This window comes from Astyanax mexicanus, chromosome 8, assembly GCF_023375975.1.
Source record: "Astyanax mexicanus isolate ESR-SI-001 chromosome 8, AstMex3_surface, whole genome shotgun sequence".
In the NCBI taxonomy this organism is placed as follows: domain Eukaryota; kingdom Metazoa; phylum Chordata; class Actinopteri; order Characiformes; family Acestrorhamphidae; genus Astyanax; species Astyanax mexicanus.
The window spans coordinates 35,950,560-35,965,663 of NC_064415.1; the positions used below are offsets into that span (position 1 = coordinate 35,950,560).

At 42.0% G+C, this 15,104-nt stretch overlaps 1 protein-coding gene across 28 annotated transcripts in view; it reads left to right on the forward strand.

Annotated features, from left to right (window-relative positions):
* Window positions 1–15,104, forward strand: part of ank2b (ankyrin 2b, neuronal) — a 281,005-nt gene that overhangs the window by 197,213 nt on the left and 68,688 nt on the right. For all 28 annotated transcript variants that reach the window (XM_049483036.1, XM_049483035.1, XM_049483037.1 and 25 more), the window contains 3 exons: window positions 11,956–12,054; window positions 13,286–13,483; window positions 14,991–15,089. In XM_049483036.1, the coding sequence (XP_049338993.1) occupies window positions 11,956–12,054; window positions 13,286–13,483; window positions 14,991–15,089 (396 nt within the window). The remainder of the gene's footprint in view (window positions 1–11,955; window positions 12,055–13,285; window positions 13,484–14,990; window positions 15,090–15,104) is intronic.

Sequence of the window (15,104 nt, forward strand, 5' to 3'; positions counted from 1 at the left end):
ATGCACTAAACATATGTAAATGGTACATGTTTGTGTACACAAGTAGAGCAGAGTTTCAGTACTGTAATTTGACAAAATACATTAACTGTGGTTTCATTATTGAAACATTACATTTACTGAAAAAAAACTCAACATCCAGTAGAAAAATCCACTGGTCCTTGAAGCTTGTTTTGTGAGAAGGGGGCATGTCTACCAAATAAAGTGGTATGAAAAAGTTTGGGCACCCCTGATAATTTTTTATGATTTTATAAATTGTTTGTTTGTTTGAATCAGCAAATTCAGTTAAATATATAATATATAAATATAGCAGATGAACACAGAAAGATGAAAACAAAGACCTACAACATCATCTTGCTGCAGATGGTGTCACTTTTTCACAAGCAGAGGTTGTACGGGAGACTAATGCAGAAGAAGCCTTTTCTGAGCACACGCCACAAACAGAGTCACTTGAGGTATGCTAAAGCTTAAGCACATTTGGACAAGCCAGCTTCATTTTGGAATAATGGAATTTTGGAGTGATGAAACTAAAATTGAGTTATTTGGAGGATGTTATGCATGGAGGAAAAACAACACAGAATTCCAAGACAAACACTTTACTGCTGCCCACAGTAAAATTTGGTGGTGCTTCCATCATGCTGTGGGGCTGTGTGATCAGTGCAGGTACTGGGAATCTTGTTAAAGTTGAGCATTTCAGGCTGGATTCCAGTCAGTATCAGCAGATTCTTGAGAACAATGTTAAAGAATCAGTGAGAAAGTTGAAGTTGTGCCGGGGCTGGATACTTCAACAAGACAACGACCCTAAACACTAAACACTGCTTAGAATTTACTAAAGCACTAAAGCATTAATGCAGAGGAACAAGTACAACGTTCTGGAATGATCATCTCAGTCCCCAGACCTGAATATTATTTAAAATCTGTGCTGTGATTTAAAGCAAGCTGTTCATGCTCAGAAACCATCAAACCTGACTGAACTGGAGATGATTTGTAAAGAAGAATGATTTGAAATACCTTCAACCAGAACCTTCAATCAGACTCTCATTGGAAGCTGTAGGAAGCATTTGAATATCGCTGTTATTTATGCAAAAGGAGGATCTACTAACTATTGAAGTATTTTTTCTGTTGGGGTGCCCAAATTTATGCACCTGCCTAATTTAGTTTATAGAATTATTGCACCATTTCCTGTAAATCCTATAAACTTTATTTCACTTCTCAAATATCACTGTGTTCTTCTGCTCTATGAAATATTTAACTAAAATTGGTGATCTGAACAATCAATGATTAATAAAGTAAAACCTGAAAATAAGTAGGCATGTCTGGCTTAAATGGCTGCTGTTTAGCCTGATTTAACTAGGTTTTCCTTTTTTTACATAGAACATCTTAGTAAGAATGTATTACCATGTACCAAGACTATAACTGGAGGTGGTTGTACCAGATGTGCTCGGTCGATTGTAGATGAATTACAATGAGATCACTAGCTAACTCTGTAGGTGTTGATGAAAACCACTAATTCATTTAATGGGCTGAAACTTGAGATCTGTGTTTAGTTATATGTGACTGTATTCTTATTGCTTAATACTAGTTGTTTTGTATTTTTTGGCTTTAACTCAGGGTTATATTGTGTATCAGGGTACATTACTTTTGCATAATTTTTCTGCTGACCTTATTAAACTACTAACTTTAAAGAAAGTCTTAGTAAAGAGTTTAGGCAAAACTTGATCACAGTGTAATTAATGCATCTGGCCTTTACCCATTCCACAGAGCCGCTGTGTTTGAATGGCTCAAGCACTCTGCTGGCTGTCTCATTGATTTGGAGAGAGGTCGCTGTAGGCGAATGCTTGTAGAAATCAATTATCATTTCCACTCTTTTAGTAGAGCTGAAATCAGATGAGTTTCAGCACACTGCTGCCCCTTTTGTCTCGTTACTGCATTTACAACAATGCAGCACGGCAATAAAATATGGCATATTGTGCTTGTCACATTGCAGCTGTGATGATACAATACGCTTGTGAAAAGATACTGTCAAACCAAAGCAGTTATTAAATATTTTACTGTGCTCCCTATGAGTAATTGGACAGTGATGCGATGTTAGCTGCTCTGTCTCTGCATTACAGCACATTGAGTATAAAATAAACTGTGGACTGAGGTGCTAATATATTTAAAAAAAAAGTTTTTATGTGCTTTAAGCTGTTTAAATGAGTGTAAATTATTTACAGACGTGTATGAAGTACTAGAGACCCAGACTCTTGCACTAGGAAAGTACAAGTACTCTATCAAAAAGTGACTTCAGTAGAAATTGAAGTGTTCTTTAAGCTCCACGCTTAAGTAAAAGTACTAAAGTATTCAACATTTTTTGTATTGCAAGTGGTGTATTTTCTTACCTGCAAACATCGCTTCTGATTGGCTAACAGCACTGCAGCAGAGAACGCCTACCTGCTGCCTCCTCCCACAGTCAAATTTACAGCTCTAAAACTCAATGGACAAAATGTTTTCAGAGTTGTAAAGATGTATCACTGAGTGCGAGACTCAACGTCAGACTTTCAGTGAGGCGAGCGGTCCTGTGGCTAAAAGAAATGTTATCAATTCCACGGGGAGAGCGGAGGCTGCCCAACGCGCCACCAAGGGGCTCTAACCCCCCTCGGACAAGTGAACAACAACCCCCCCCATCAAACCGCGCTTCCCTAGTGTTTATTTAAGGTCTTGGAAAAAAACGCAGAATCAACCGGAGATCCGATTTAAACCTGCAGTTATTTACAAAAGATATCTAAGACTAACTAGCTGGGCAAACTGAGCTGTGGGTGGGTGAGGACATGAACTTACGAGTCGACATAGACACAATGCTTATTATTATTATTATTTATATTATTATTATCATTATTATTACATTTTTTGGGTAATATTTCCTGAAAATTTGCTGAGTCACTTGCTGGTATCAGGCACAGCTATTTCCAGCTCTGAGTCAGGTTTGATTATATATCCTGATTAACACGGTTTCATACTGAAGTGCCAGCTGCTTCTCTACTGTTTGATCTCCATTCTCTGTTCTGCAGTCTCCCACCTGCAGTGTGTCTGACCTATTGTCCCACCACCGGCATAACACACACACACACACACACACTGCGAGTACCTGCTTCAGCAGTGCTTTCTGTACTATCAGCACTGAAGTACTGCAGCACTGCAGTGAGAGACAGATAGAGAGAGGGAGAGAGACAGGGAGGAAGAGACGTACAGACAGATAGGAACAGGAATCTGCTGTGTTTCTGCTCTGTGTTTACGTAACTGTGTGTGTGTGCAGTCTTGTGCAAAAGTTTGGGTGCCCCCCGTCAAATTACACATTCTGTTGAATTTCTGAGCACATTTCCTTGTACGGTAATTTTCGTAATGTAACACACACATACACCTAACAAGCATACCATTATATCCACCCTGTTTTTTCATATAGCATATAGGAGCATTTGTAGTTCTGTAATTACAGATTGTAGTCCTTCAGACCTGTTCAGTTTTCTAAAGTGTATTAAATTTGTTCTCGCAAATTTGGCCAGTTTGCATCAGGTTTTCATTGAACTGCTTCTGCAGCTGAGCCACAGAGATCTGCTCGTAAGCGGAGTGCTTTCGACCAATCAGAGCGCTTCATTTTCACCCTCCTCGGGCCTAGCTTCATGCTTCAGACAGAGACCTCATTAATTATGGGAATGATGAGTTTGTGCTTGTGGCGACACGTTACACCACGCAAAGACAAAAACACTGGAGGGAGGAGAGAGAGATGTGCATTTTCTAGCTGGAAATACAGACACTATTCTGAGTTTGTATCAGTTAAAAATGATCAATATCAAGGTTGGTTGTTCACTCTGTGCTGAAGACAAAGTGCAACCTAGCTTTAAAAACACAACGTCAAATTTGAAGAAACGTTTCGAGTCGCAGCGGCACACAGAACAAGTCCCAAAGGTGGAGCAAAGGTTCCAGTAAAGCGAGTTTTGGCAAAACTGTTATATTGAGGGGAAAGTAACTTAAAAGTAACTTAAAAGCAAATTTTCTTTTTAAATCCCAAAGGTGGAGCGAAGGTGGCAAAACAGTTTTTTGAGGCGGCAGTAATAAAAAGTAATGTAAAAGTAATGTAAAAGCCACTTAGTTACTTTTAAAATTAAGTAATTAATGAAACTTAAACTGTTTACTGTTTAAGTTACTTTTTAAAGGGGTAATCAAAACAAGTCCCAAAAGGTGGAGCAAAGGTGGCAAAACTGTTTTTTTTATACGGCAGTAACTAAACAGTAATGTAAAAGTAACGTATAAGCAACTAAGTTACTTTTAAAATCAAATAATTAATAAAATAACTAAGTTACTTTTTAAAGGTGTTATCAAAACAAGTCCCAAAGGTGGAGCAAAGGTGGCAAAACTGTTTTGTTGAGGTGGTGAAAACTAAGATAACTAAGTTACTTTTAAAATCAAGAAGTCCATAAAGTAAATAAGTTTCGGACGTACCTCTGAAAAATTTCATGTTCAACAAGAATCGGGACACCCTACTCCCAGCCATGCACATGCAGAACAGAGGGGTAGGGCTAAATGGTAGGGCCAAGGGGTGAAATGGGATTGGGCCTAAGCCTCCCAGGAGCAACGCTTTGAGACCACAATGCTGATTTACATTAGATGTATTTGAATGATCAAAGAACTGTATATAGAATCCGTTGTGCCCTCTCTCAAATGCCTCTATATGAGATGAGTCACACATTTTATATATTCCCACATGTATGTCCTATTTATGGCTCAGCTCTGGGGCACAAGACTTCAGTACATGTGTTGGTGAAAGTGGATTCAGCACTAGTGTTTTGTGCATGTGTGCATATTGTCACTGTAATGCAAAAACATTGCATCTCCATTTGTGCTGCTTTTCACATTTATATTTTTAAATAAGGTGAATCTTTCTTGTTGAATGGACCAATAGAAGTGCTCCAAATTTAATACAGACTTTTCTTTCTTTGCCTTTTTGGAGATGCAGGGTTTTTGTATAACAGTGAGGATATATGTGTGTGTGTGTGTGTGTGTTTATATGCTGCTGCTGCTGCTGAGTTCACTGAAGGACATCTGATTGACTTTTTCAAGCAGTCTAGCTTATTTTTGGTACAGCATGCTAATTACTGAACATCTGTACTGCTTGGCACAAAGTGGTGGAAAATATTGACAGTGTTTACTGCTAAATAACCAGAAAAACAGTGTTGCTTAAACTAACATGAATGAATGCATTAGTTACCATGAATAAGACATGAGGTAATACATTAACAATGCTTAGATAATGATAATTAAACACGGAACTACAGCATTATGTCATGGTGGGGCACAGAATACAGACACTCGCGGAACCAGTCAAGGTTTTTATTAAAAACCCACAGGGTACAGAGAATGAGATTAGCAGTATAAACAAAACACCAGTAAAGGTATACCTGGGAGCGGAGAGCTTAACAGGAAAGTGAGGCAGTCCAGTGGTCATACACGAAGTAAGCAGTATCAGAGGCAATCCAAAAACAGAAACGATAAACAATCCAATGGTCATACACAAGGCAGGCAGTATCAAAGATGATCCGAAAAACATAAACGATAAACAGTCCAGGGTAATACACGAAAAAATCCACAACGAAGGCAAAGGCAAAAATCGGTAGTCAAAAAACAAAAGCAAGGTCATACACAGAAAATAATCACAGAGAATAACGCTTTGTAATGTCGGACGAAACCTAGGCAATACGCGGCGCCGAAGGGCGTCTGAGCAGTACTTTTATACTGTGGCTAATACTCAGGACTAACAGGCCGGGGCAGGTGAGGTGTCACGTGATCAGCAGTGTGTGTGTTGTCAGCGGGTGGTGCATTCTGGGTATTGTAGTTGTTGGGCTGACAACCTCCGTTGGAGACCAGTGTGGAAGGACAGGAAGTGCCTACAGCACCAGACGTGACAGTACCCTCCCCCGAAGGAGTCGGACGGGAACGAGGACGACCACGACGACGACCACCCGACGAGCAGGGGGCACCGGCGGGAGGAACTGGAGTCGCCACAGAGGTACCGGACAGGCGGGAGCTGAGAGACCGGGAACCCCGACGCACCGGAACCGACGAGGAAAGCGAGCGCTTGGGACGCCCACGGGGTCTGGGAGCAGGCTTGCCCGGGTAACGGGCATGAAACTCAGCCAGTATAGCAGGGTCCAGCACGTCGCCGGCAGCAACCCAGCAACGCTCCTCGGGGCCGTAGCCCTCCCAGTCGATCAGATACTGGAGTACGCCACCACGCCTGCGAGAATCCAGTACCTCTCTCACCGCATACGTAGACGAGGCCTCCCCCTCCACTGCCGCGGGCGGAACGTCATCTGGAGTACCCTCAGCGAGCGGACCTGGGACAAGAGGCTTGAGAAGAGACACATGGAATGAGTTGTGTACACGGTATTGAGCTGGCAGCTCAATCTTATAGGTAACCTCGTTAACCTGAGACAACACCTTAAAGGGACCGATGTATTTAGGTACCAACTTCCTGCACTCTCCCTCAAACCTCAAGTCCCGTGTAGACAACCAAACCCGATCCCCGGGTTGGTATTGGGGGGTACTGCCTCGGTGTCTGTCAGACCTCTCCTTGTACTGGTGTAACGCATCCGAGACCTGCTGATGAGTCTCCTCCCACACCTGCTCACTCCGTTTCATCCAGTCGTCTACTGCCGGAACCTCAGTAGCCACGGCTGTCCACGGAGCTAACGGAGGTTGGAACCCCAGAATGCACTGGAAGGGAGTGAGACCAGAGGTAGAGTTAGTGAGGGAGTTTTGTGCAATTTCTGCCCATATAAGAAATTGAGACCAGTCGGAGGGATGTTTGTGACAGTAAAGTCTGAGGAATTTACCAAGCTCCTGATTGACACGCTCACACTGCCCATTGCTAGTGGGATGGAACCCTGAGGTAAGACTCACATGAACCCCTAAATGTTCAAAGAAGGCTTTCCATACTCTAGACGTGAACTGAGGGCCTCTATCCGAAAGGATATCTTCAGGGATACCAAAGTGTCTAAAAATGTGAGAGTAGATGGCCTGAGCTGTCTGTAAAGCTGTAGGTAGAGCAGGGAAAGGAATAAACTTAACCCCCCTAGAAAACCTGTCTACCACCGTGAGAACAGTAGTGTACCCTTCGGACTCAGGTAAGTCCGTGACAAAGTCTACCGCGATATGAGACCAGGGTCGCTCTGGAACGGGTAGAGGAACTAGCTTACCGGCTGGAAGGGTCTTTGGCGTTTTGCACTGAGCACATACCGAGCAAGAGACTACAAAAGTGTGTACGTCAGCTCGCATGGTTTCCCACCAATAACGAGCCGAAATTAACTGTAAGGTGCGCGTGACACCCGGATGGCCTGACGTGAGAGAAGAGTGAGCCCAGCTAATGAGACGATCACGATATTGTAAGGGAACGAAAGTTTTCTGAGGTGGACAACCCTCAGGAGGAGGTGACCGTTCAGCAGCCTGCTGAATCAGATCATCCAACTCCCAGCGAATAACTGCTATTTTAACGTCTGGAGGTAGAATACGCTCACACTCAGAGGACTGAGATGCGCTGTCAGGAGTGCAGAAGATTCGTGACAGCGCATCCGCCTTGGTGTTACGGTTACCAGGTCGGAACGAAATAGAAAAATCAAACCTGGAGAAAAACAGTGACCAGCGTGCTTGGCGGGGGTTGAGGCGTTTAGCATTACGTAAGTACTCCAGGTTCTTATGATCCGTGAGAACAGTAAACGGATGAGCGGACCCCTCCAACCAGTGACGCCACTCCTCGAGAGCTAGTTTGACAGCTAGCAGTTCCCTATCCCCTATGCCATAATTGCGTTCTGCAGGAGACATCTTTCTAGAAAAGAAGGCTATGGGATGAAGTTTAGGAGGAGAACCACTGCGCTGTGATAACACGGCCCCCACCCCAGAGTCAGGGCAAATCGGGTTTGGGATGAGCGAGTATAGGGGCTGAAACAAACGCGGACTTAAGCCTAGCAAAAGCAGCCTCAGCTGCAGGCGACCAATTAAGTACCTTGGTGGCCCCCTTAGTCAATGCAGTAAGCGGAGCGGCAATACTGCTAAAATTGCGAATGAACCTCCGATAGAAATTAGCGAAGCCCAAAAAACGTTGGAGGTCCTTTATGGACTGAGGAACGGGCCAATTGGTGACTGCGGAAACTTTAGTGTCGTCCATGAGGACGCCCTGGGGACTAATGACATAGCCGAGAAATGTGACCCGTTGGAGATGGAACTCACACTTCTCGGCTTTAGCATACAAATTGTTGTCTAGCAAACGTTTAAGTACGGAGCGGACATGACGAACGTGGGACTCTAAATCTGGGGAATAGATCAGAATGTCGTCTATAAAAAGGACTACATGCTTGTTGATCATGTCGCGAAAAATGTCATTCATGAATGACTGGAAGACTGCCGGTGCGTTAGCTAGACCAAAACTCATTACCAGGTACTCATAGTGCCCATTGGTGGTAGTAAAGGCAGTCTTCCATTCATCCCCCTCACGGATGCGAATGAGATTATAGGCACTGCGTAAGTCGAGCTTGGTGAAGTACTTAGCCTCACGTAATTGTTCGAGAGCGCTAGGGATGAGAGGGAGCGGGTAAGCGAACTTCTTGGTGATATCATTTAAACCACGGTAATCAATACAAGGACGGAGACCACCATCTTTTTTCTTAACAAAAAAGAAGCCCGAACCTACAGGAGACCTAGACGGGCGAATGAAACCCTGCGCAAGAGCCTCCTCCACATAATTAGCCATAGCCTTCTCTTCGTCAAGAGTGAGAGGATATATTCTAGCCTTAGGAAGAGTGGCACCTTCAATAAGATCTATGGCACAGTCATAGGGGCGATGTGGTGGCAGCTTAGTAGCATTAGCCTTACTAAATACTTCCAGGTAATCAGAATACTCAGAGGGAAGTACGGGAGGATCTACGACTTCGGGGCTTTCAATTGAAGTGGACTGTAAGGCTATATCAGAAAAGGCTAAACAATGTTCAAAACAGAAATCAGACCAAACCGTAATGTCCCCTTCAGGCCAGGAAATCTGAGGGTTGTGCGTCTTGAGCCAAGGCATGCCCAAAATCAACGGGTGTTCCGTGCTGGGAAGCACGAACAGAGACAGTTCCTCGTGGTGGAGAGCGCTGGCTTGGAGAGAGAGTGGCACAGTTTGGAGAGTGACAGGTCTGGAGCGCACCGATTTCCCATCAACGGCGTGGATAGAGATGGGGCGACGGAGCTCCTTCGTGGGGATGTTGTGTTCTTTCACCAATTCCAGGCTTATGAAGTTTCCCTCCGATCCGGAATCGACGAGTGCTGCAACGGGAAAAGAACCAGTGGATGAACTTAAAATCATAGGCAAAAAGAAATTCTTAGAATCACGACAAGGAGTCAAGTTACGTACCACGTTGGCGCGTGGAACCCTTTCCACACGCTTTCCCGTCGCAGGAGGCCTCATGGATCGGGTCAGGAAACCACACTCAGCTTTGTGATGACCCTGCTCTCCACAGTAGAGACATAGATGGAGACGAATGCGGCGTTGGCGTTCGGCAGCAGACAGTCTGGACCTCTGGATGTCCATGGGTTCAGGTGTGGACTCCGGAGCAGATGTAGAACCACTGAAACCGCTGGCAGAGACGTGTGGATGGGGTTCAGAAGCTACGTGGGTGCTGGACTTGGGACGACGAGATAGCAGCTGATCCAGGCGAATCGAGAGAGCAATGAGTTGATCCAGAGTGAGTGCTTCATCTCGGCAAGCTAACTCTCTTAAAATGTCTGGGTTGAGTCCGTTTTTAAACACTGAAAGAAGCGCTGCATCATTCCATCCACTGCCAGCAGCTAGTGTCCGAAACTCCAGAGCATACGTAGCGACTGGCTTGTGACCTTGCTTCAGAGCGAGCAGTAACTCTCCATTAGATTGACCGTAACGCAAGTGATCAAACACAGAGCGGAAAGTGTCCAAAAAATCCGTGTAGCTAGCCACCGAAATGCTATCCCATACAGCAGTGGCCCACTCGAGTGCTTTCCCGGAGAGACGAGAGATAATAAAGCCTATCTTGGCTTGATCAGTAGTCACTGGAGAGTTACTGAAGTAAACAGAGCACTGTAAAATAAAACCGCTGCACTTCACCGGATCACCGTCATATAACTCCGGTTTGCACACAAAAAATCCGGAGGAAGAAGCGCTGGGGTTATGAGGCCTGGTGTTAGCCATGGGGCTAGGGTTAGCAGTAGAGCTAGCGTTAGCCGAAGCTAATCCCTGTAGGTGCTCGAGGATGCTAGTCAGCTGTTGTTGCTGATTAGCTTGCTGGCTAGCTAGCTCTGTAACAGCGTGAGTCACACCAACGAGGGTTTGTTGGTGCTGACCGAGAAGTTGTCCCTGGCTAATCAACCCTGTTTTTAACTGGTCAGAGATCGCTGTCTGTTCACGTGAGGCCGCGTATTCTGTCATGGTGGGGCACAGAATACAGACACTCGCGGAACCAGTCAAGGTTTTTATTAAAAACCCACAGGGTACAGAGAATGAGATTAGCAGTATAAACAAAACACCAGTAAAGGTATACCTGGGAGCGGAGAGCTTAACAGGATAGTGAGGCAGTCCAGTGGTCATACACGAAGTAAGCAGTATCAGAGGCAATCCAAAAACAGAAACGATAAACAATCCAATGGTCATACACAAGGCAGGCAGTATCAAAGATGATCCGAAAAACATAAACGATAAACAGTCCAGGGTAATACACGAAAAAATCCACAACGAAGGCAAAGGCAAAAATCGGTAGTCAAAAAACAAAAGCAAGGTCATACACAGAAAATAATCACAGAGAATAACGCTTTGTAATGTCGGACGAAACCTAGGCAATACGCGGCGCCGAAGGGCGTCTGAGCAGTACTTTTATACTGTGGCTAATACTCAGGACTAACAGGCCGGGGCAGGTGAGGTGTCACGTGATCAGCAGTGTGTGTGTTGTCAGCGGGTGGTGCATTCTGGGTATTGTAGTTGTTGGGCTGACAACCTCCGTTGGAGACCAGTGTGGAAGGACAGGAAGTGCCTACAGCACCAGACGTGACACATTAATTAATGTTACTTTATTTTCACATGAACTAACATTGGAAGTAAAGCATTTGTTAAGATGAACATTAAATCAGACACTTCATTAATAATGTTAACTAATGTTGAGTAAACAAGTAACAACTGCTCTTCTTGTCATTTGCTTATACATTATGCTGCAGTTATGCATACAGTAATTGTTAAATATTTATTAATTAGATATTACTATAAATATATTTGTCTGTGATAACACTTTTGCAGTGGTAGCCGGTTACTTGTTTTATTTACTAATGTCAGTTAATTAATATACCGGTAGTATTATATAATTTACATTTCACTTCTATTGGAAATACATCTCTACCTGGATTATTATTTTAATTTCACTTCATATCAGGTATGTTTATTTTACTGAACAGAGCTGTATAAGTGCTTCGTAATGTTTAACAGATGTTAAATTGATGATTGACTGCAGTACACAAGCAAATGACAAGAAGATGAACTAATGCAGTTGTTACTTTATTACAGTATATGATAATAAAGTATATGCTTTATTGTTCATCTTAACAAATGTTTCACTTGTAATGTGAAAGTAATATTAATTAATGCTGTAGTTCCGTGTTTAACTAACATTATCTAAGCATTGTTAATTTATTATGCTCATGTCTTATTAATGGTAACTAATGCATTAATTCATGTTAGTTAGTCAACACTTAATGTAAAGTAATACCCACATTATTAATGAAGACATAGTAAAGATAATGAGCTTTCAGAGTGGACCAAGAGCCCACATCTCACTCTAATTAGTGTGTGTGTGTGTGTGTTGGGATATGAGTCAGGACTGATGGGTGTTTTGTAATGAAAATGAATTGGACCTGTCTGCATGTTCTCCACAGGATGGCCTCACACCTCTCCACTGTGCAGCAAGAAGTGGGCATGACACAGCAGTGGAGCTGTTGCTGGAGAGAGGAGCCCCCATTCTTGCCAGAACCAAGGTACACACACACGCATGCACAAACACATGCACATCCTTTTATACTAGTCCTGCAGTACACAAGCCCTTAAGGGTAAGAAGAATACAATTTGAATGTGCATTTCTAAGTATACACAATTTTTTCTGTGTATATAACACACAAAAAAACAGTTGAAAACATATTTTAGGAATCGCTTACCATATTTTTTCGCACTATAAGGTGCACCAGATTATATGGTGCGCTATTAATGAACTTCTGTTTTCTGGTCTATTTTTATACATAAGGCACATTGGATTATAAGGCACATTATGCGACACTAGTAAGGAACAGGGGTGTTGCCATGTTTTCCTTCTAATTCAGCAGGTCTTGCCGCTGGATGGCAAGACCTGTAAAGCTAAGCTAAGTAATCTAAACTGTAAAAAAAAAAAAAGTCAAACGAGTGCTGGATGTTAATCTATATAGATTTCTTTCATGAAAACTGTTTATTTGGGTGAGTAAAGGACTTTCGTTTATTTACAGTAAGCCTAAATTTGCAGATTTCCACCAAGGCTAGCCGACAGCCCTACACTGAGGAATTTAGCCATGTGCTATAAAGTAGCTATCTGTACTAAGGTTGACCACAAGGGGTGGCAGTGTTTTTTTTCTCTCTTATCTTTTAAGGCACCTAGCAAAAAAGCAAAATACTAAGAAGTAGTATTAGTAGTTTTTCACCTGAAATGGTAAGACAAACAATGGCATGGCAAGACAAACATCCCATAAGAAAATAATAATAAAAAAACATAACAATGCTATTTTAATAACATTCAACCCCTTTACTGCGAAAGCTTAAGGCACACATAGAAAAAAAAGAATTGTCCTAAAAATACATAATTGGCTAAAAAACTGTAATTACCTTGTGAATCATTAAAGAAATTGACCTTTTGTGTAATAATAAAGGCTACATTAATTGAAGTAGCATGGGTCAGCTTTATACAGCTGCACTATTTTTGTGCCCAGACCCCCCTTTTGCAATAATACGCATATGGTTAAAATGGAAAAGCCTTCTTTACTTCAAATGAAACGTTTTTTGTAGCATTTCTATTTATTTCAAATGGTTCATTTCTTCTGACACATTGTAAACTCAAAACTCAAAATTGATCAAAATGAAACAGGAGCCAAAAGGTTTAAAAATATTATAGCCAGATAAGCAGATTATATACTACTTATATATATTGTCGTCTCACTCTGACTTTTCTTCTCTCTCTTCCTCCAGAATGGTCTCTCTCCTCTCCACATGGCAGCTCAGGGGGATCATGTTGAGTGTGTAAAGCACCTGCTGCAGCACAAAGCCCCTGTAGATGATGTCACCTTGGACTACCTGACCGCCCTTCACGTTGCCGCCCACTGTGGTCACTACAGAGTTACCAAGCTTCTGCTGGACAAAAGAGCGAACCCTAATGCTCGAGCTCTGGTACCAATAATACCTTAATGTCTTCTTTTCAGCTTTTAGCTTCAGTTTTTAATGCATTGCCTGTGAGTTATACCTATAGCAGACAGTAGGGTCCAGCAGAAAATATTATTTACAGAGTATTTAACTGTTCTAAATAAACTATACTTAAAATAACTCAAAATATACTTTACTTACATATTTGTAGGGAAGTTGCTGAAACTCTATGAATAAATATGGGAATAAACAGCATGTATATGAATAAATTACAGTGAAATTCAAGCCTTTGATTAAGCATCCTGAGAAAGCCAGAGTTCAGCCAGAACTGTTATAGTTTAATAAATAAAATTTAGAGTGGTATGATCTTTTTTATGATTTTCCTCTAAAAATCATTGGTTGTTTGGATCAGCAATTTTAGTTAAATATATCATATATCAGATGAACCTAGTAATATTTGAGAAGAAAATTAATTGAAATTAAGTTTATAGTATTTATAGAAAGTATTTAATAATTATTTAAATTAAACAGGTGCATAAATTTGGGCACCCTTTTCATTTTATTGATACCTTTAAAACTAATTATTTTAACACTAATTTTGTTTTTTGTCAGGACTGGACAGAATTCAGACACATGCAGATTTTAAAAAGGAAAGAGGCTTTTATTATAAGACTAGGATAAATGCTAAACAGATACATACCAAAAGATGCAAGGGCTAGGCAAAAAGTCAAAGTCAAAAATAGAGTAGCAACGGTTAACAGTTGGTGATGAACTGAACAAAGGAGAGGGTATAAATAGACAGAAGCAGATGAAACCAATCAAGAGTCAGGTGACTTAAACCAAGTAGGTGTAATGTGATGATTATCAGAAGTGTCAGCAGCATTCTGGGAAATGGAGTCCAGTTCAGCTTGAAAGACAGAGGAAACGTGATATTTGGTAAGCTCATTGACCCTTGACCTACATACACAGGTAAATCTAATTGATTTCACTTCTAAAATATCACTCTATTCGTCTGATATATGATATGATATAATATTTAGCTGAAATTGCTGATCAGAACAACCAATGATTTCTAAAAAAAATAATGAAAATGATCAGGGGTGCCCAAACTTTCATACCACTCTATTCACTATTCAAGCGATGATGCATCACAGTAAAGAAACTGTTTCAGCTACTTTTTCTGTCCCTAAGGTTTTTGTAAGTATCCATGGTGATCAAAAAAAGGAGCCTATGAAACCTCCACCCACAGCAGTGTGCTGATAACAAAATATCACAACTTCTTCCCTTTGGAAAACTGGTCCCGTTCCTGGACGAACATAAATGTTAAGTAATGGAAACCAGAAGCTGGCCATTAGCTTTTATTATAAATGAGTTTAGATCCAAAGGGTGATGATTATTGGCTGGATGGCTCATTTACAGCAGATTGAGATTAAGCTGAAAAGCTCTGGAGGGCCATTAAACCTTAGTTATTAGCAGAAGTGCTAATAAGTGTCTTTCCCATCACTGAAACTGTCTATCTCTGTACGTCCTGCAGAACGGCTTCACGCCTCTTCACATTGCCTGCAAGAAGAACAGAGTGAAGGTGATGGAGCTTCTGGTCAAGTACGGCGCTTCCATCCAGGCTATCACTGAGGTACACACACCACAC